Here is a 23,052-nt window from a genome sequence, read left to right as displayed (position 1 = left end):
CCGCGCCGCCTTAACCCGTACGGCGCTGCCCGCACGGCCCGGCCCGGCCCGGCCCGGCCCCCCCTTCTGGAGGGGCCCTTCTGAGGCGCGGACAGCGAGGGGCGGCCGGGGGCGGCCTGCCAAGAAGCCGGCTGAGGGGCGCCGAGCCCCAAGAGCCCGCTGTGGGGGCGCTGAGACAGGCCCTGGCCGCGGGGAGCTAGAAGAAAGCCCATGGAAAGCAACCCAGAGTAGGCCCGGACAGGTGCACAGCTGCCACCCCCTGCCTCACCTGTACCCGTGTTTATGCCTGGTTTAGGAGAACAAGCAAACAGAAGCACCCCGTACCTGTACAGCAATACAGAAAGCGTGAGGCTCAGTCAGCTCCCACGGGCAGGACCTGGCCCACACAGCTTTGCCACGAAGGACAAACCAAGTTCAAGTGTGGAAGGCAAAGACAAAATTTACCTAAGGACTGTGTTCTGCTGGGTCTGTCCAGTGCTGCCTACCTGGACAGGTTACCAAGAACAAGCCTGTGTAGAAGCTGTGCGGAGCTACTTGTGTGGCTGCTCACAGCTGGAGGAGAACTGGCAGAAGAAAATCTCGGCAGAAAGTCTCTGCCCCACTCCACAGAAAACCCAGTCGCAAGTACGACATCAATCCTACTGTTCAAGGCTGGGTGGAGCCTCGCACATTAACTTTACATGCAGAACAGCACACAACGTCTGCTGCAGCCGCTTTTCCCCCATTTTATCCATGAATGGAAGGCCCCAAACTAAGAGCCCTGAGTCTTATCCCACACCATACTCCCTCCCCTGAATGCTCACCTTGAAGACGGCTCAAGAAGTTATCTTCTGCTCCTTCCTGCCCTTTTCCTTTAGCGCAGCCTTCGCGCTGCCTTCCCACCCATTTCTCTCCTGTTGAGTCTTACATGGGATTAGCTTTTTATTCCCAGCGAACAAGACAAGCAAAAGTAAGAGCTTGCTTTCAGGACACTTTGCAAAAGCTTATATTCAGGTCTTGCTTCCATTACAGTGCATCACCTCCTTAACAGCTGGGGAGGGACCATCTATCAATCAGCAACTGCATTCAAGCCCATACTAATGCACAGAAGTAAGGGTCACCGTATGCCAGAGCTCCTGTTAAGTTCAACCTCGGTGGAACAGAAAGCTAATGAGGAGCTCCAGCAACTGGCTCTTATCTTTCTTCCAAGAGAAAAACTAAAAACAAAAAACCACCAAACAGCTGGTGAAGACACAAATTGGTTTCTAAAATACATTAGTGACCTGTTCTAATAAGGCAGGGCTGAAGCAGCGGTCCAGCTAGCAAGCAGCTCATATGATTAAAAAAGACATCAATACAGGACAAGAAAGCTTTGTGATTCCATTATAGAAATTAAATCTGAACAGCAGTAAGAACAATAAGCATTTTCTATATTCCTGCAGTTGATAATACGTACCCTCATTCCCCTAGGATTCCCTCACAAACAACTATTTACCTGGGCCGTGGCTCCAGCAGGCCACGCTCAATGCCCAACCAAGTCAGTGAGAAGCAGCCCGAGTGAGAGCACTGGGGCTCCTGCGCTGCAGCTCAGGCACTAGACATGGCTGGTAGAGACCCAGCACTGGCCGAGACCCAGCACAGCTATAAGCTTGGAGACAGGCAACGTCCATCCCCAACAAGGCTTTATAAACACAAAAAATGCTTCTTGTTTTTCTCTCAGTACTGATGCACAGAAGCAGGATAACATGACCAAAGCAATAGGTACCACTACCAAGCACTACCAAAGGTATCAGAGAAATGTTACTGAACTTTTCACGCCTTTGCTCAAGGGTAGCAAGTCAGGCTTTTCTATCTATGAATTACTTTAGGTAAACAAGTAGTGCTGTTAACAAGAGCAGGAGCTTTGGACAACACTGTTAGCAAGCCTTTACCTTTTTAAAAGGTTGAACTTTTTTTTCTCCTGACCCCCAGGCAATACTGGAGCATGAATTTGCCAGGTTCTAGTTTTTAACCATAATTTTTCTACGTTATAGTTATCTGTTACCAGCAATTCCTGGTCCTCTCTGAAACTCTTCCTGCCAGATTGTAGTGGGAAGTATATGCAGTATTGTGAGGATGAGTCTTCTGTAAGAACAGCTGTCAGTAAGTCAGGATCTTGTACAAGTTTTACCAGCATCATTTCCTTTTTACCCCAAACTAAGCTGCCACCCACCTTACACATACAAGGACAGGATTTTTTTCCTCTCTTACAGGCAATTTGAAAAGTCTTTTCATCATCCCTTACATTATGCTTGCCACAGAAGTTTCTAACTGTGCAAAAAAAGTGTTTACCTATAGGTGAAGCAGTAAGTTTAATTTGGTCACAATATATGCATCAAATACTGTAAGCATAATAGAGAAGACTCACAACCAAAAAAGGATAACAAATTGCTTTTGTTTTTAGTAAAGCTATTAAACAGAAAAATGATCTAAAAATGGTTTATGTTAAAACTGATATACAAGAAGGAGAACAGCAATTCTTTTGCACTTTTTTGCAGCTCTGTAGTTTTACAGAAATTTATTCCAAGGAAATGAATTGTGCCAAGTAGAAGTTAGTTTCAATGCTAAATGCATCACTTGAAGTGAAATGAAAGCCTCCTCCCTTGCCAATAGTTGTAATACTCTACTTTTTATTTATTTTTGTGCGCATGTGTTTTTGTTTTTACTGTGGAATTATTTTTAAGTGTCATCCATGTATGTCTTACTAAGAAGAACTGCTGGTTCAGCACCACTTTTCTTCCTCCTGGAGGTGATTAGCAAACAGAGCTCTCATAGACACTTCTCAAGGATCAGCCTTCTTTAATGTGACAAAACTTGGGGCAAGAATGTAGAGTTCTTCACAGGTCTCCTCCAGACCAGCTGGGCTCTTTTCCTGATCAGCCAGCTGAGGTCACATTAGCAGCTTTTCTTCCCCAACACCTTAATTAGGTCCAATTAGTCTGTTCACAACGAGGCAGGTCCAGATAGTGGGTTTCGTTGCAATTTGGAGAATTATTATTCTCCATACAACTATGCTTTCTTTGCATACATTAGTGGTGAATTTCAATGCAGAATCGTCAATTAATGAGTATTAAGTTGTCATCACTTTGTCGCCTGCAAAAGAAAAGTTGACAATTTTTCATTCAGTAAGGAATAGGAAGCAATACAAAACTATGATGAATTTTGATCATTCTGCCCTGTGCTCTCCCATTTCAGGATACAGCTCTCAACACCTGCACTGAGACAATCAAGCAGAAATTGTTTTAGTAAAAAAGCCCTATAGATTTGCACTCCAGCTACCAAGCTTCTGTCCTCACCACACTCTGCAGCATATTACAGTAAAATATATTTATTATGCTCAAGCAGACAAGAATCTCTTAGCTTGCATGATAACTCAGATGTGAAACCTGAAGCTGTACCTGGCTGGCTTTCTCATGAACTAGTCAACTTTCAAGTGCCCACAGCAACTGCTGGGATACCTGCCCATCATCATCTCACTTGCTCCTTTTTGGCTAAGAGGTTTCTTTCTGCCAGAGTACATCAAAAGTATAAGGTTGCATTTCACAAAAGCCTCAGTATATAAGAAGGATTCGTTACGCCAGTTGGGACTGAAAAAGAATTCACATTCAGCACTATTCCTTCTCCCATAGCCTTGGCTTCCTTGCCCTGTGCCCACAATCATTCTGTGCACAAGCACAAATACTCCTAGACTGTCTAGTGACAGCGACAAGAAGTCTCCTACCTTTTCAGTCACGCACTCAGAGGTGTATTAGGTTTCCTCAGAAACAGAATTCTATTCTTAGAATTCCAAACCAGATCAGCACCAAATGAGATCTCGATACCTCACCAAGACCAGCTTAAGAAGGACCACAGCTTAGATCTCCAAAGGTTTGAATTTAGCGGCAACCAGACATTTAGAAATGTTTCTGGTATTGTGACAGATTACATTGGACTGGTTTGCCTCACAGATACAACATAGCTGTGGAATTAAGTACAGGTCCCTTGCTGAATCACATCCTCTTGCTGTCTACTACTTCCCACAGCCTAGTGGAAAAACTATTTAGAAACAGAAGACTTAAACCCTAAGCTGAGGAGACGTAATTTTCTCTTGACTTCTTGGCAGCTCCACATTATACTTTGCCATCCTTCTGTCAACTTCCACCAGTTTCTGCATGGTAGCTTTTACATGAGTAAAACACTTAAGGTGTGTTTAAACTTAGAAAAGCTCCCCTTCACCACAAGCAGACTAAAGATCTAACACCCAGTAAAACACGGGAGGGATAATAGAGCCCAAGTACTCCATGGGCAGAACTCTGGGTGCTCCAACATTTGCGAAGCTCCACTTTGTAGTGAGAAGCTAACTGGTGTACTTCTGAGAATAACTCTCATCAGAAACACCCTACTAACCTTCTACAGCAACAGATGGATGGCATGGAAGCCTGTTCTTTTCTGTAACAAACATTGCCACAATCTTTTAGAAATTCATGTAGATCTGTTACTGGAAACCCACTTTGCTGGTATTTCTGAAAAATAAAGCATGTTATTACAACACATCAGAAATTACCGGGCATTAAGTGTTTTCAAGTCTCCTCTAGAGTACAAAAGAGAAAAAATGATTTAATGATTTGTTTCATTCATTCAGTATTTCTATAAGAAAAAAAAAATACAATCCCATCCCAGAAACACTATATATGTAGTGGGATCAGAGCAAACTAAAAGTGACAAAATTCACATTGTCCAGTTTCTTTTACATCTAGTTCACTGACTGCAAGAACAAGCAAGCAGTCTTGAATCATGCTTGCATTGATCCTCCCTTGTTCCAGCTAGCTGCTGTGCTCACTGCGATTGCCCTGGGTTCATTTTCATTAGCAACAGCAATTCTGGATTCCAGAGGCCCCAGCGTGGACATTCAGCATTGCCATGCAGAGGAAATGCTCTCCAAAACACCAGTTCAGCATACAAGATTCTAATATTCTAATCAGTCATCATAATTAGCGCCAGATATTCTGGTGTTGAGTGATGAACAAGGATAAATACAGAACTAGTTAGAAGTGCAATGGAAGACTAATGCTTTACCTTTATGGTGTCGTAGGAGTCAGTGATGAGTGCAATAAAAAGGCTGAGGATCATGTATATGAACAGACTAATGAAGGAATACAGATACAACCGACTGAACAGCCACACCAGCGTGCTTTTCTGCTGGATTTGAGCAAATGTTGCAAACATATCATCACCGTTGACCAAAGAAAACAGACACTCGGCCACCGTGTTCAGATCTTCAAACTAGAAAATGAGTACAAATACTATTAGAATTTCAATCACTCATCCAGATTAAAGGGAAGGTGAAAAATGAAACAAGACACAAGTATTTCCTCCCTTTAGAGCTTTACTCTTAGCAGAAAAAAAGCCAACCGAAGCACTACCATCCTTCGTTTCTTTTCTGAACATTTAAACTGAAACATACCTATCAGTAGTAGCTATGCTTATATTTCTACACAGTTCTGAGCATTTTGCATTGGCTCTTTTGCCCGTTGAGCATCACAGGTCTATTTTGTGATAATAAATCTCCTTACATTTCTGTTGTCAGTAAGTGACCACCGCAGAAAATTTAAGTTCTTAAATTTTAAGCTATTCTAAACCTGCAGGAAAATAAAAAATAAATGAAAAACAGCATAGTTATGTTTTCCAACTAAGGTTTTTCAAAGTATTTGAGAATAAGGACCTCTCTCCTCTGTACCTGCCCAGCAGGGAAGGCTCTTCCCTCTCCCAGCGCAGGGAGCAGGCTGCCAGCCCAGCACCGGGCTCTACACGCTCTGCACAGCGCCACATCGCCTTCCAGTGGGGCACAGGGGAAGTGTTCAGCAATAGCAACGGTGACAAAACCCCCCACAGAACTACAGTTGTTTCCCCGATATCGATCTGTAATATTAGCACGAATTAACATGGAAATAGATAAGCACGTTGTTGACTACATTTCCTTCTGCTCAGATCGTTAGTGCGCTTTCTACAAGGACAGCAGGGAAGATTTCAGGGAACAGTATTCATGTCGTGCTTCTTATAAAGAACTTAGCTGCTATTACAATAGAAGATCTCACAGCATATAGCATCCCGGAGAAATGCATTGTCCTCGATTTAAGACATATGCAGACTGAACACCTACACTTCAGAGGAGAGAGTTATGAGTTTGATGAATCCAAACCCTGGGGGTAACAAAAGCTAAAGCAAGCACTGCAGCATGCATCTTTTTTACTGTATATAGGGTGTGTAATCAGAAATCAAGCACAAGAAGTCGTTTGTTATTTATGAATGGATGTTTAAAATCAGGAACCTGCTTCCCCCTCTCTCCCCCCCCCCCCAAACAGTCAGATACAGCATCCATTATGAAAAGAAACCAAAATTTAGAGGTTTTTTTGTGTGCATTTTGCAATGTATAAAGCTTTACTTCTGTACACAGGTTTCTGAGAAGATGAACACACCAGGCAAACATTTTGATATCAAGCTTACACAAACAACACAGAATAAAAGAAACCACAACATACCCAGACAAAGCAAAGTAAACAGAGAAGAAAACCACTCATCCACCCATCTGAGTCAAGATTTAGTGGCTGAAGTTACATGGCATGGAAAAGATTTGGAAAACAAGGTCAGTGGATGTGATACCCAGAAATGCTAAGTGAACTTCATTCCAGTTGCACCGAGATTGCCAGGAGAGGGCGACAGAGAACAGAGCAATGCACCTCTAGCCCCAGCCAAACAATACAGACACTCAGATTACAGGTCAGTACAGTTCAGACAGAGAACGCAAGAACAGAGTTATTTTGTTAGAAGAAGTAGGTGACAAGAAGCGTATGTGGAAGGAGAAACGCTTCCATGTTCTTTTGTGTTGGAGCTTTTAAACAAAAAGAAATACCAGAAACAAGTCCTAAATTCATAACCGGGAGCTTCACGCAGACATTTACACAGTTGACCAGAAAAGGAGTAACACTGCTGACATACCTTTTCATGGTACGGTCCCAATACAATCCAGCCACAGAAAGTATAGCCAAGATAAATCATCCCAGCACAACAACAAAACCTTAGCACTTTGGGCAATGATGCTTGCATAGTTAAAATGAGCACCTACAAAAAAAGCATGGAGGAAAGGAAAAGAGGTCACACATTAAACAAAGACCTGAATAGGAGTGACAGATGTAAATATATAGTTGTTGAATATTTGATTCCAGCCTTACATTGTAGGTTTGAAAATATCCCAGGTATCTGATGACTCCGACCCACACAAATAAAGTTGATGTTCCAAGTAAAATGCTGCAGACATCGTAACTTGTAAGATTCTGAGGGATCCAAAGAGAGCAAGTGGTCAGGTTACTAAGCAAGAAGTATGTCAGCTTGAGAGCTGATCAAGTTTCAGCAGGTCAAACAAACAAAGCAGGACAGTCTGATATCCAAAGGATATTGCTACATCACAAAAGTCAGACCACAGTGTGCTGCACTTATTTAGCAAGATGACCCAAACGCACTAGTGCTGCAAATGAAAGTACATCTACACTGACATTCTTGAGGTTTTTCACAAAGCCTGGAAAAACTAAAGCCCTTACTCTAGTTACTGCATAGTTCTAGGATCAGATTGAATATATCTCCAAGTTCATTTATTTTTTAATGAAAAAGTTAACATATGCCGTTGTTAGGCCAACAAGCTTTCCTTCACTATTTAGTATAATGTGAGCCATCATTTAAACAACAAGTTAGCCTCAGGACCACAGCTCTGTCTGTGCTACAAGCATTAACAGCTTTGAGGAGGTTGCCAGCTGTTTGAAGTGGAACACAATTTTCACTACCAGGGACATTTGTAACCAATTCTACTCGCATTCTGCTTGAGCAGATGGCTAGAACTGGTGACAGTAAGTGTGAGATACTCATTTAGTTCACGATTTCCCACCCTCGCCGTACAACTGGACATTGGCAAGTGCTTCCTCTGAAAGCCACTCTGGGCATTTGCCCTTTGAGCATTAGTACACATGAAGCAGCAGCAGCACACCACCTATTCTGCTTTTCCCAGAATACAAAGTTTTGTGAACATACAAATTGTTGACACACAGCTCTATTGAAATTAAAAAAAAAAAAACATACCACACACCACTTAGAGCTGCCAGCTGGACAAAACACATTGATTTCAGCAAGCCCAGACGAGGAGGTCAAGGACTAGCAGTTGACACTGGTTGTGCCTGTAGTTTGGGCAGGCTGGGACAGCAAGCTGTACTAGCTATTCTTCCAGCCCCTGGAGCCATTCAGGCCCCTGTTTTATCCAAGGCGGATGACTCCTGACTTCCCTGTGCAACATGCACTACCGCTACTTACACGAATAACATAACCCAGGGATTTTAGTTAGGAACCGTCTACCCACAGGTTCTAAACCAGGGATTAGGGGACTTCGCACTGTGGAAATGAGACGTTTAAACAGCTTACAAGGTCTTATTGAATGACACTGGGGAAAGGGGACTGAAAGCAATTATTAGTAAGAATAGCCCAGCACAGCCTTCATTTTAACAGATGATGCATGCATGTCCTTTTTGCTGGATGCAAGAATCCCACCACCAACCATAAGAGCAGTGCTCAGAAAGAAGAGCAAGCCCAAGAGTTTGATGTGATATACAACATAATCCTCAAGGGGGAACAAATGCCCAATATCTCAAGCAGCTGCCTGTGTTACAGTACAGAGGACAACGACATAGGAGAAATAAGAACTAGCAAGAAGCAAACAAGATAACTATTAACTATTGTAGCTCACTTTCATTTGTCGTCAAGTTAAAACACATTACACCTGATTGTAACAAGACTAGTACTTCACCTGAAGCATTGAACTCTCACCTTGGCTTTTATTTCCATTTTTAGGATTGACCCAATGATTGTCATCACATCACTGATAATGACTAGGACATACCATCCATTTATGAACTCCAGGCGATCAGCATGACAGACATGACGCTTGTATTTCTCCAAGAAGAAGTTCACAAATCTCTATTGACAAGCATTTAGATGTTTAGTTACAGGTCACCTTAGATGAAAAATATGTACAGATGCCCCAGTACTGTAGTAATGCTCAAGATTCACATACCCACTTTTTCCCATTGTATGTGCTGGAATAATAGCCTGAAAGTCATTGGCAATAGCAAGAGAAATAAACGGAAAGAAAAACAATTTAGACCGGTGAAAACCAACTTTCCATAGAACAGCTGACTTCCTAACTGATCCCCACTAACCTAGCCATGGCTTGTTATCCCCTTGTCAACTGCCTTCACAAGAGGTTTCTATCCACCCCCCAGCAGGAATGAGACAAGAATAATTGATACCTACAACTCAAACATGGCTGTAAGGCTCACTTCTGACAGAGCCAACAATACCACCTCCTGCACCCCACCTGGCCTATCTGCTCTCACTTGTTCTTTTTGCTCACACACAAATGACAGTGTCCATACTCCTGGCAGCAGTTTGATAACACCTTTGCTGAATTCTGTAAACCACACAAGGGTGAGGACAAGAAGGATATACTGAATAAGATAAACAAGCATCTGTGCTTTCATATCATACATATCCTGCACTTATTTTCCACCTACTATAAGCTTACAAAGTCTGCGCCAATTAATTGTTACAGACTATTACACCTCAGGGCCCAGCTCGTGTCTCTGCATCAGCCTTTGGCCCAGAAGAGCCAAGTCTGCCTACACAAGGCTCTACAAGCAGCTTGAGATGAAGTCAGTCTCAGAGTCTGCAAAGGAAGGTAAGCAAGAGGAATCTGACAGCGGGCTGACCAGGGACAGTAGAGGGAGAAGGAAGAACTGAAAAGATCTGTTCCAGTCTCAGAAAGACCAACAAACCGACAGAATTAAAATATATGCTATGCTTTCTGTTCTCCAGTTATTGTTGGCTTTGAGGGATGTTCATTAAAGTATTAATTTACAATATGACCCGTATCGGATTTCTGCTCTGAAGTCAGTGAAGGAGAATTCATACTTTTAAGGTGTAAGATGTGTTGGCTGTTAGCAGCACAAAGACTCAGAAGTATTATTTTGTTTGTTTGTGAAGGTCTTGATGGTTTTGTTTGTTTTTATTTTGTATAAGATCCTGAACAACATTAAGTCCTGGACACACACCCAAAAAGTGCCCTCCTAGCACCCTCAAGAGATAAAATGAAATGCTTCATATTACAGTAGAATTCAACCAGAAGTAAAACCCCCTTCTGCAAGCAACTGTTCATCACAGACACTTACACATCCTTTCTAGCAATAGAGATATAGCAAGAGAGCAACATCCTCACAAGTGATTTGCCAGCCAATATTTCAAAAACATCCCACTTCACAAAACTAGCAAACATGATAGAGACAAAATAAACACTGAGATTATGAGTACTGTGCTTACTTTTTGTAGCCTCAATGCAAGAACAATGGATCGTGTGCAGAGGATAAGAGATGCTAAGCAACTTAAGATGACAAATCCATCAAAAACTAGAATATACTGACTGTTTTTCTGGAGAACTGTAAAAAGCCAAGGAAAGGAAAGAGTTAGTCTTCACATCTTTTTGAGCACATATTGTTACAAAATGGTCAGATATATTGCATTTAAACTCTTACCCCATGAAGAAAGGAGGTATGAAACTACTCATTTTTGAACAAGTATGTCTTGAGTACAATTGACCAGAGAATTACATGGGTATCAAGAATTATAAGCATGCTTGAGTTTTTCAAAATTAAAACAAAACTGGGAATATTAATACAGGTGTCCCCTTTCTCCACTAAGTTCATCTCTCCATCTACATCTGTGCTCCAACAGTGTTACAACTACACAGGGTAAAAGAAGTGATGTTGATATGAGTCAACATCTGTATTAACTTTAAAACCAAACAACAAAAAAAATCCCACCTTGTTTCTCATTCCCTGACCTGCAATCAAACTTGTTTGACTTTTGCATTGTATTCTTTTCATGCACAGATTTAGAAGCCATCATGTAAACCCAGAACAGATGTTTTATCATCAATTGTCCCTATCACATGTATTTTTTAACTATATGAAATACAGTAAAACACTCTTTACCATTGTAAACAGCACTTCAGGTTTATTGCAAAATTACACATGGTCCCTCAGCTGGTTATTACATGTAAACAAACTACTCAAGAACAGCTAGCTGAAAGACAGCCACCAAGAAATTTTGTAAATAGATGCAAGCCAGAACACTTTGTGGTTATTCAGAACACACTATAAGATATCTCTTTAATATCAGTACCACATGCTATTATCAGAGAAAAGTTGGCTTTGGCCAAAGGCAGGCTATTTAACATCATCATTAATTGAGATCCTGTATAGGACACACAACTATTACTCTGCCATAGTCCTTTACAGCAAGTCGACATACAGAAGTAGTCACATACTGTTCAGTACAGTGACTATTCCTGCGAAGGAGTCTTTAGTACACAATCCTCAACCATTAGATAAAGCCTTCACAATTGAAAAAAAAGGTAGATACCATCCCTTGCTCATGCACATCATGAAATTTATCAGTGGAAAAAACAATTAAAGAAAAAAGACAACTCTAAACTCTTTCAGAAATAGCATGCTTCAACTGCTCATAAAGAAACGCTTTTGAAAGTTGTAAAAAGGATTGAGTTGGGAGTTTACCATTGTTAGTACATGAACTGGAATCGTTTGAGCAATCTCAGATCAGTAGAACAATTAAAATCTCTAAGAGAAACATCCACCCTCCTTCCAGATAGAGCCTACTGCTAACACACACCACTGTATAGAGATGCCCATGTTATCTCAATCTCTTCTGTAAAAGGGGATTATTTCCCAAACACCTGATTACAAAGAGGTAATGAGTTGCATCAGGCAAAGCTTTTTGTTGCAAGGGCAGGGAGTGTGGAGGATGAACAGGATAGGGAAAGTCTTGTTAGACAGACTTACAGAGCAGGTGAAATGACAGGAGGAGATGTGTAACAATGCCATTGTGCAAAAGTGTGTGCTATACTCACCAGAACCAAGTATGTGCCAGTCTTTGCATTCTTGAATATCAGTATCACTATCAAAATAGATTTTGATTTTTCCACTGTGAGCTCTATTATTGAAAGTGATCTGGAAGCACAAGAGTATATCAGAAGCAAGACCAACAAAAATGTATTTATAAAACAAATTTTGGTAACTGTTCTGACATAATATATATCAGTATTTGTTATTCAGGTAAGTTTTAAGAAAGCTGTCACCATAAACAGTGGTGTAGAAATAGTTTGAGAACATGTATCTTATAGCATAAAAGGCAGTATTCCAAGAAGCCAAACTTCAAGTTTAGCCTTCAGTAGACTAGCAATTACTTACCTCCTTCTCAGGCTATGAAGTTAGCAGCTGGAAACAACATTGGCCCATGGAAACAATTCCAGGAACCTTTGGTAAGAAGGGGTAAGGGCCAGGACTCAACTGCTTTTCCCTTCCAGTCTAGATACAAGGATGATGCCTGTGGGCCCTTAAACTCTTGTTATATGTATAGTGTTGGAAGTGCCATACCCCACAGTCACTTACAGTATTTTGAAATGCATAGCAGTCAGGCAATTCACGGGCATGGATTGTTTGTAGGGCAATGCCTTTCAGCTTGAAGGAGATTTCAACCTGTATAAGCCTGAATGTTTTAAAAAGTATATAAATATACACACAAATACATGCATACACAAAGCACAGAAACTGTACAAATCCAAATCCATCATATCCATATGAAAGTGAAAAAAATTGCAAAACCAAATCCCACACTACTTTACCTATAAAATTCAAGATTGAAGAATGAAGAGTTCAACTTCAGTTCAGCATTTTTACTGGCCAGCTCCTGTGGCTTTAAAACGATACATTCTGCAAAGAGAAGACAAAAAGATAAAATGCTAAAAATTTCACATATAAAGCACCATAAAATTCACCTAATTGGGTTCAATCATAAGTCCTAATCAAGCAAATATTCACAGAGTCCCAGCTAGGGGATTATGTAAGCAGCTGTGGAGAAGCTGCAGCCAGGTCTCTGCTCTGAGAGGTGGTAAGGACACCCACCTACAGAAGTTACAGCCTTATCAGCACTCAGAAACCTGCATTTGAACTTTCTGCATGGAATGGAGATGAAAAAACAAACAGGAAAAAAGAAAAAAAATAAAAATAAGACCACAACCAGCTAATGACAGCAGCTGAATAGCTTCCTATAGTCTACACAGTTGTCACTTTTAGGTAGATAAGCAAGAGGGAAAGAGGCAAAAAAAACACATGAGCACCACAGAAAAAAAAGCCATTAGTTTTAAATTTTACTGATTTAGCATTAGAATTTAAATACTCTACAGTTCAAGATACTTTTTAGTGCAACAGTACCATACCTGTTTCAGTAGAAACGTCTATGTTCAGTGTGTCATTGGAAGGAAGCATTGCACCTTTCTTGTACTGCTGTTTACAAATTTTTAAACCTGATCCATCATGTTCATAACCAAGCGTCCCCAAGGATATGTTCTTTAATTGTTTGTACTAGTTTAAAAGCAAAACAGAACTAGAAGTTAACAGAGATTCTCCTCTTTCTGCCAGAGACAGTAACTTGCTGTCTCAGTTACATGCATCAATACAACTTTTGCATAAAGAAAAGAAAACCCCTCAACTTGCAGACTATGTGAAAGTAAAGATTTTGGGGCATCTCATAGGAAGCTAAGCCGGCTGCTGGCCACTAATGAGTAGTGCTTGACATCCTGGTTACACAGTGACTAGTTGCCCCATACCTACTGGGCTGCCGGCAAATGATTACCCGTGTGCTGTTCAGCAAGCCAGCAGACAAGCTTTAATGAGATGCGTGGCAGGGACTTCAGTGCAGTCCTGCTACTAACCACACACACTCCAGGGATATCTTATGTATTTAACTCATGAAGGTGCTAGTTTTCAAACCACTTGAAACTTTAAGATCTTTGGTTTAAAATTCAGCACAATTTTAAAAAAATCCTGGGCTGTATAAGTTAAACTCTTCTATCTTGAGCTCAGATGCTGGTTAAAACAGTTAAAAGCACAATACTAAGCAAGCTTAGGACTTACATGAGCTATTATGGGTTTAGTGTTAAGGCCTGGAAAGACTAGTAAGTGATTTGCAAATTTCTGCTCTTTTTCTACAGCAATCCCTTCCCTAAAGTAGTCATCTCACGAAGATAAGTGTACCCAAATTATTACTGCCTCCATGAAGAGGCTTAGGTTGAAAGTACTTACAGTCCAAGTCACAGTTGTATCTTTGTCTGTAAAACCTACCCCAAGAGCAAAATCAAAGCTGCTCCCTGTAACTACAGGAGAGTGAAGCCACGTATCTGCTGTACAGCTAGCAACCAAGGAGCACACACACAGCTTGGGCAGCATCCAAAAGTAATTTAACCTGTCTGCTTTACACAAGCACAGAGGCAACTCAAAGTACGCCTGTGAAGAAGGCACTTTAGTTTCCACTTACTTTACACACAGTGCAAGTCACCTGGAAAGCGTCACTGTGCTAGCTTCTTCGTATGTGCTTAAAAACAAGGGCTAGAAATGCAAGCCAATAAGGAATGTCAAGTCAAGCATTCTCCACGCATGGATCCACTGAAAAACTCCGTTTCAAGGCTGATCCTATCCTGACCTGCCTCCTACACAGCCCCAGGGCTGGATGCCAGGTATATGCTCTGACCGTGGAGTCTCACCTTGCAGGTGATGCTGGCACCTGGGGCACAGCTCCTGCCGTGCCTCTCGGCTGCCCAGCAGCAGAGCAGCTCAGCGACAAGCCCATGTGCCAGCCCAGCTCAGCACCAGCACCCAGACTACACAATTTTATCCTTCTTGAACAATATGTCTACATTTATACAACATAGACATTTTATGAAGAGACCTTTTCCTGATGCCTGTATCACACATTGGCTCATTCTTGAGGATATAAGCTATTATTTCTCTACTGTCTTCTATCTGGACTTCACCTCAGCATTAGTGCCTACAAAAGAAGGAAAAGAGAGAAAGCAAGCAAGCAAGAAAGAAAAAAAAAAGAACATTTTGGAGCAGAAATAGTAGCAATATTGAGAACTCGGAAGATGGAGAAAACTACCTCAGCACTCATTTTAACAGCCAGACCCTTGACCTTGCGCTGCACAGTAGAAATGTGTTTGATCTGCTGAGGGCTCTGCTGTAGTGTAGAGATGTCTGAGAAGCAGCAAGCCCCAGCACAAGCACACATTTAAAGAGGAGGCATGGCCTCGCACCACAGCATCCCCAGGTGCTGCCAGGCACAGCTGGCAGTGGGCAGCACTGCTCTGACTGCGTCAGAGCTAACGTCCTGAGGTCCGGGAAGGGAGAGGTGGTTCAAAGCCAGTTGCTGTTCCTCACACCTGAACTGTTCCTGAGCCTATCACCATTCCTGAACACAAACAACATGTCCCATTTTACACACACACACACAACCTCTTTCATCTCATGACTTCCGAATGTATTAAATATAAAAATACATACTGAATTTTCATTCTAGATTTATTCACCCTCCTCCCTCAATTATAAAGGGGAGGTTCCTTAAAATGCCATCCCTAGCCAGGGCCAGTGCCCCTACATTCCTGGGAGTACCGTATTCCCCATTTTGAGGCCTCTGGCACTCACTACAAAGCTGCAATTCAGTATAGCTGTAAGCACAAAATTTTTTGAATACCACACATAGGTATACTCAGGCCCATGGCTCTTCAAAGCAAGACCTAAACAAAGGTTCCAGTTCATGCGAGATGACTGATTTTTCAGGTTTTCTGGATTTCAGTACTATCCACTAACCAAATAAAATTTGTCTTAGATTTATCTCCAGGAGACAAAAATGCAGACATCTACACACAAGCTTCAGAACATCCCACCTAAGTGGATTCACTAAAATATCAAAGTTGAAATTCAAATAGAGACAGAAAAATAGAGGCTTAGCAGAGGTCTATTAGCTCTACATTCAGCTTCAACACTCTTCATTATAAACAAATGCACTTACCTGATTAACAACATAAAAAATACTATCGTAAGCATCCTGCTGTGTATATATGCTGCAGCTGTAGTCATCTTCATCAAGACCAGAATAGCCTTTCAGGAATAGGTGTTTAAAAGCGACAGTGTTTTCCTCTTTGAATGAAACCACCAGCTGGTTACTCAAACCGAAGAAGATAAGCTGACAAGAGAAACAGAGTTTTGAGTACTGTTCAAGCAGCAACATTTTGGGAACAGCTTTAAAGGACAATAAATACAAAATAGAAAGGTGCCAATTACTGTGATCCTGCTACAATAGGAGCAGAGTATCTGCCTGTTTACAATGCTAATGAACACCACACCACTACTAAAGTCAAGGTCACCACATGCATGGCAAAAGAAACAGAAAACCAAAGTTTTCTGCAAAACTTACAGTGCAACAACTACACAAAGAGCTAGGTCACTGCTGCCTTTTACACACCCACAACCAGCAGCTCTAACTGAAGCTTGCCAAAAATTTTGTGGAGGGTGCAAGGGGCAGAAGAGCTCACCTAACAGCACAGACTGCTACCCCAAAAATGCCCTGCTTTGCTATGGGACAAATTCCAGCAGGTCCTTGGCACGGCACAAGGCTACAGCAAAGCTATGTGGGACCCCAGGGCAACAAAAAGCATCACCTGGGGCCCCAGGTGCTGCTTAAGGAGGCTATAACAAGCAGCAGCAGAAGACAGCAGAGTCACTTCTCAGGATTTGTGCTGACCACCTGTATGGATGCCCCTAAATGCTGAAATGAAGCGGCAAGAGTTTCTTCATGAACATCATAGCTGGAGCATATCCCAGGCCCCAGATAGCTAACCCTTCATCCCAGGATTCAATTGTTCACTAACGGTAAATGTGAAACTGGCTCATTACTGCATCAAGTTTCCAAGCCCTGCGAGAAACTGGTAGAAGCAGGAGGGAGAAACTGCAAGGGAACCACAGACTTAGAAGTCCCCCAAAGCAAACAGGCAGGCTCCACTAACATTCAGGTGCCTTCACTGAAAACAATGGAAGCTGGAAAGCACACCTATTTTTTCCCCTTCGCTGGCACACTTCATCATTTGTCCGAGGCAGTAATTGCTTAGCTCTGGGCCAGGCTAAAAGGATACATGCAGCAGTACTATTTAGAGAAAGACTTTTTGGTTGCACAGCGAAACTACAGCCAGAACAAAGAAAAAGGAGGTGCCAGCTGTGCCTGTTAGGCACAGTCTTTAGATTAAAGATATTCATGCTTCTAGCCAAGTTTTAAATCAATTACATTTTCAGTTGGCTACAAAATTGTTAACTGTGCTACAAATGAGTCCACAGCACTAGTGGTGCAGTTTTAACTAGTTAGGATCTCTGGAAAAACAAAACCAAACAAAACCAACAACAACAGTCCACAGGGGTCTTCCAGCCACAATACAGAGAAATCAAACAGCAGAATTTCCTCAGGGGACTCCCTAGGGGATTTCTGCACAGAGTTGGAGTAAAACTTATTCCCCACGCTGGGACAGATGCCTCTTCTGCTTTTCACTAAGGCACAGATGTCCAGCTGCTACACCACACCTAAGGAGCTGCAACAGGAGCCTGGTAATAGGCTGACATGAGGCAGAAGCAGCTACAAGAAGGCTTAAACAACTTCCAGGACATTATCTGGGATCTGTGAAATATACAGACACTTACGAGAATCTGTCTACCTGATATTAGCTCCTATTCAAGACTGCCTTGAGCCTTCACAGTTTGTTTTCCTTCTCTTGCTGACTACCTGGCAGGTGTCAGAGCAAGGCCCAAGGTCAGCCTGAAAGAAGCCTTAGGAACTGATCCAGGAAATCTTGTGTCCTTTGAAAGCAAAGCTCACAGAGGGCTATGAAGGGACCTGCCAGTCAGCATTTGCCAGTGGATAGTAAGATAACCAACTGCACCATGACAGCGGTGTGTTTAACAGCCTCCTCTTCTCTGCCCCTACCTGTCCAGCTCTCCGCAGACTGTTTGAAATGCATCACTCGGTGACAGAAGCAAGGGGCACGCCTGATTCCCACAGCCTGGTCATTCCCTGCATCAGCAGACAGACTGCCGAGCATTTTCACACTGAACACGTACATTTGAAGTCACTGACTAGATTCTGAGGACCACCACCTTTGACGTGACCCAGTGAAACAGTGATATATGAGTGCAGCAGGAAGCAGAACATGCAGCAGCACTGTGACACAAGCACTTCTTAAGATGGTGTTGGATTTAGAGGAAGGGATGAGTAATTTCTTTAAAGTGCTATCTTAGAAACAGCAAATGATTTGGTCAAATGCTGCCGCAAAACCTCTAGGAGGCTTTTGTAATTTAATTTGTTATTCTTCCCCTTCAACATACAGCTTTCATAGTATTTTTTTTTTCTTTCTGGACTGAATCAGAAAGTCAAAGCCAATGAAGAATACTCAGAGATGGCAGAGACAAAGACCACAGACCTCCTTCTCCTGCATATCATTGCTTTTCTGGGAGTAAAAACAGAGGAAAGATTACCTGTGTAGTCACCATAAGGATCTTCAAAATCTGCAAAGCCAGTTTCCATGGTATCTGACGTCTTGCTCTGTATTTTTCACATGGGTTCATGAAGTAAAATTTCAAATCCTCTTTTAGAGCCGTCTCTTTTAGGTCTAAATCTGACTGAGCCATCATATTTCTGCCATACAAACAATGTTAATTAGAACCCAACAGAACACTTCAGCAAATTATTCCCTCATTTTGCATTTTCACCTCACATCTCCACATGACATAAAGGGTGTGTAATTTCTTTATAAACAGTAGAATTTAAGAAATATTAACGTATGATCACATAATTAAAATCACTCAACCATAACATAATTAAACAGCTATTTCTCAGGAAACAGTTGTTAAATAGGACCTGTAATGGCAATAACAAGTCTAGTTTTATCCCGCTCTTAAAACTGAAGCTTTGAAGCAAGAAGAGGCCACTGTTAACACTTCACTGAACAACCCACATTCCACCACCAGAAAAAGATGCCTTTAAGACTAAACAACCCAAGCAGGCTTCAGAGCGCACTGCCATCATGAACACACCTCTTTAAGGGCTAAAGTCATAGACGTTTAAATATTTGAGGAAAAAAAGAAATCAAATAGGTTAAAAAAAAAAAAGAACAAGCACAGAGGACTGCTGTTGTAGATGTCTTAAACCACTGGAAGCTTCTCCCTCTCAGCTGAACACGGCATTGAAAGCTTTCCCCTTCTCTCACAGTCTTTCTACCCTTGTTCTCCAGTGCTGCAGTTGTCCGGGTTTCCCTGCCTCAGACAAAGGTCAGAACCAAGCATGTAACCTCTCTCCCCCCTCCAGTTGTCAAGGCAGAGCAAGCACACCTGAAACGGCTACACCAGCTGATTATCAGTCCCGTTAACCATCCACAGAACTGCTCCCACCTTCCGAATTTTAAAAAGGAAATTTTCTCTCAAGGTCAAAACCAAAACGACCAATTCCAAGTTTTCAGACACAGTCTTACTTCTTCTGCCCCCACCTGTCCGAGGAGTACAGGTATTTCTGCCCGAACAGTAGACCATGAGGTGCATTTGGCTTGCTAGAGCAGGCAAACACGAGAAGCGAGAGCTAACCGCAAAGGCAGCGCGGTGCCATTCCTCCATAAGAGGAAGTGAAAATCTATTTTAGCATCAGAATCTCAAAGGTTATCTTTATTACACATTAAATCAATCATTCACAAAGGGGGGGGGGGGGAGGTTGCTTTTGGTTTTGAGACAGGGAAAACACAGGAATGGTTTTAAAAGGAAAACTTGTAAAATACAATTGTACTTGGATTTTTAAGAAAAAACAAATGTGATTAAAGTCAGTCCAGTATAAGATATAAACTTGGAAAAACAAACAACCAAATCTAACAGAAAAATATAATAATAACTGAGTAGTCCCTAAGGAAGGAGATATGTGTGCTTTTCAACCCAGCACTGACACCCCAGGAAAGAGCTTCTCCTGTCCCGGCTGCTCGTGAACAGGCAGAAGCACTTGTGTGGTACGCAATGAACAAGACCTGCACCAGACTAAAACGAATAGGAGCAGGGAAAGGAGGAGGAAACGGAGCAGGTTTAAGCTGGATCTGATTGATATCTAAAGCATAGAAGTATGACGTAAAAAGCACCCCAAGATATAAGCAAAATCCTCCCTTAAACTTCAAGTAAATCATATCTGAAATGGCAGATGTTAAAGCAAACAGCAAGCTTTCCGAGAAAGACTGTTTCCTTAGATATTCGAGTACATACCATGGAAATCACGGTGGTTTTTTCCAAAGTCGCCTCTCAAGCCCCTACAGCTACTCTAGCAGCTACAAGGTGACTAATAACAGTACTTTCACTTCTACACAACCCTCGCTTATCTGCGCTGCGAGGGATCATCTTCACTGATGCCTTCAGCTTCCTTCAGTAACCAGCTGCAGAAACTCTTGGCAGGAAGTTCAGCCACGGAAAGCAGCGCACATTTTGATTTACAAAAGAAGAGGTGAGACTCAAGCCTGCATCGCTGTTGGGTTTCTGCTTCCAGCAACCAACAGGCGGGAGTGCTCTGGGGTGGTATTTAAGGAATAATACCCTCAACAACAGGCGATACACAGCAATTGCTTTCTAAGCCGTTAATATCTAGAATAAATGCAAAGTACCATTCAAATAAATTGCATTAAACTGCAGAGCTGCAACTTCTAACCAAAATATTAGGAAATAAGCGTGAAAAGCGGTGGTTAGAGCACTCTGAGCGGTCAGCGGGGGGCCGCACGTTGTGAGCATCGCCCAGCTCCGAGCCCCCAGCTCGGGGCACGGCGGTGGGGGGGCTGCATCCCGGCACGGTCCCGGCCCCGGGGGCACCGACACGAGCGAGCTGTGCCCAGGGGAGCCGACACCGCAGCGTTACCTGCCCGCTACCTGCCCGCTACCTGCCGCCCCGCGGCGGGGGCCGACCTCCCGCAGCCCAGCTCGGGGGAACACCGGGGGCTGCCACCCCCACCCCAGCCCCGCCGCCTCCCCGCCCCGCTCACCCGCTGGCGGCGGCCCGGCCGCCGGGCAGGTACTTGAGGGAGATCTCCATGGGCGGCCCGCGGCGGGGAGGGAGCCAGCGCCGCCTCCCGAGCGGCCGGGGCTGCGCAGCGCCGTCCCTCCGGGCCCCGGCCCCGCTGGCTTTAAGGGGCGCGGGCGGAGGAGGGCGGACCCGTGCCCCGGGAGCGGTGGGACGGGACGGCACCGGATGGGACCCCAGGCCGAGGCCCAGCGGTGGCAGCCCCCGCGGGTACCGCGGTGCCCCCCCGGCGGAGTCAGGGGCAGAGGGTGGCCCGGCCCAAGGCGGCCCGGCGGCACCTCAGCGCTGGAGAAGCGGCGTTTTGTGCCCCCTGCAAACGGGGAGGGTTGGCGGGGGCTTCACCAGGGCACCCGCGAGCCCCTCACCTGCCTACACGACTTATGCACTTGTTGCTTTTAATTGCTTTAATTTTAAGTTGTGAGCAAAACGGGGGGTTGATTTCCCCCTCTTTGCATGCGTACTGTACTCGTTCCCTCAGGGATATGCGGCGTGGGCAGCGGTGCTCAGAAGGCCCTATTCCCCTCAGTCTGACTTATTCTGTTAATACATAGGAGGTGTGCTAAAAACAAGAAGTTTTCACTGCCGAGCCATATGCAAAACCACAGTACTGAGACAAGCTTCGGTGTCAGCAGTGCTGTGACCCACGTTTAGCACCCTGCTGCTTGTTTTCATGAGGGAATACTGACTGAAAAAACCTCCATAAAGCAACTCTTACCCCTCCACACCTTCATGGACAGTGCTTAGAGCCCCATTTTCTTTCAGAGGGCATTTTTGAGCACAGTAATTTCATCTGGTGCTTAATTTGCTTATTTGCTCTCCCCACCTACACTTTACAGTGCTATCTGTGCCTGCCTGGTGGTTGTATCGGCACGAAGATAGTGATGTCTCCAGGATGCAGCTTTACATGTGTCGCTAGCATTGCTGATGTTGAGGTCACTGATACTGAGGTCAAGACTTTTTTTTTTTTTAACAGAGATCATTGTCTCTACAAGGCTATAGTCAGCACATCATATGTTGACAAGAAATAAGAGTAAAAAGCCTCATCCCATGCAACGGCAGCAGCTGTGAGGCTCCTGGCAGAGCTGCCCTTTGTCTCAGTCGCAGCCAGCAGACCAGAAAGCACAGACCCGCCTGGCTGCTTCTCAGGTGAGCCAAGTGCTCCGGCAGAGAAGGGTCCTGAACACCAGGAACTGAGCAGGTTGTAAATCTGGACAGCAAGCACTTGGATTGGCAGCACGACTACCACAGAGAAAAATAAATGTTTGAGCATCTCTTTCTCTTAGTAAATAAATAAATAGGTATGTAATACAAAGAGCATTTGTTTGTAGCCACAACTGGACAACCTGAGCAGGTGTCAGCCAGTAATCTTTCAAAGTACGGATCTTTCCCTCATATGCTAGCCTGCATCCATAGCCAGAAATGTGTAAGTGTTGCTCTGCTAACTTTCTGAGCAGTATGTCCCTCCTTTTCCTCCCACCCCAGCCTATCCGCTGCTTCACATAGCCATCTCCTAATTTCAGATAACCCTTCCTTTCTGGCTTCACACTGTGGCCTTTCCCATCATTGTCTAAATGCAAGTTGCGTTGTGTCTCGCCTCCCCCAAACCACACAGCTATCAGCAATGCTAGATTAGGAGGAGCACTAACACAGCCTGGTGTTCCAGCAGTGCTCTGTGTTTCAGTTGATTGCCATTTAGCTGCAGCACAAGTACAGGGCCGTACTTAAAGGCTCTAACTGGAATCTTGCTGCAGAAAAAACTTCACCATGAGGTTTACTCCTTAGGCAACAAAAACCACAGAGGTTTACTCTTTAGGCAACAGAAACTACTCCTGAGTAGATTTCTCCTCCTAGGAATTAAAAGAAGCTGTATACAATATCTTGTCCTGCTTTTGTGTCATCCACTATAGTTTTCTATGCCTTATTTTCATGCTGCAGGCTTCTATTAACATGATTTCTCCCTACTTCTATGAAACT

The 23,052-nt window shown here is 43.3% G+C and overlaps 1 protein-coding gene across 5 annotated transcripts; it reads right to left on the bottom strand.

Annotated features, from left to right (window-relative positions):
• Window positions 1–2,314: 2,314 nt before the first annotated feature.
• Window positions 2,315–21,471, bottom strand: MCOLN2 (mucolipin TRP cation channel 2). 5 transcript variants are annotated; one of them, XM_083847202.1, is made up of 14 exons: window positions 21,041–21,471; window positions 18,519–18,678; window positions 16,012–16,185; window positions 13,385–13,529; window positions 12,791–12,878; window positions 12,558–12,654; window positions 12,017–12,116; window positions 10,411–10,526; window positions 8,863–9,012; window positions 7,227–7,328; window positions 6,994–7,116; window positions 5,074–5,280; window positions 4,405–4,520; window positions 2,315–3,111 (listed from the first exon to the last, which is right to left on the bottom strand). In XM_083847202.1, the coding sequence occupies exons 1-14, from the start codon at window positions 21,088–21,090 to the stop codon at window positions 3,075–3,077; spliced, it is 1,665 nt and encodes a 554-aa protein (XP_083703328.1). In that variant the 5' UTR covers window positions 21,091–21,471; the 3' UTR covers window positions 2,315–3,074. The 5 variants fall into 5 exon arrangements, with proteins under 5 accessions (XP_083703328.1, XP_083703332.1, XP_083703329.1 ...); XM_083847206.1 differs by lacking the exon at window positions 21,041–21,471 and adding an exon at window positions 20,277–20,416; XM_083847203.1 differs by lacking the exon at window positions 21,041–21,471 and adding an exon at window positions 19,526–19,665.
• Window positions 21,472–23,052: the final 1,581 nt, after the last annotated feature.

This window comes from Anser anser (genome assembly GCF_964211835.1).
Source record: "Anser anser genome assembly, chromosome: 8".
Classification (NCBI taxonomy): domain Eukaryota; kingdom Metazoa; phylum Chordata; class Aves; order Anseriformes; family Anatidae; genus Anser; species Anser anser.
This window is presented reverse-complemented; position numbering and strand designations above follow the sequence as displayed.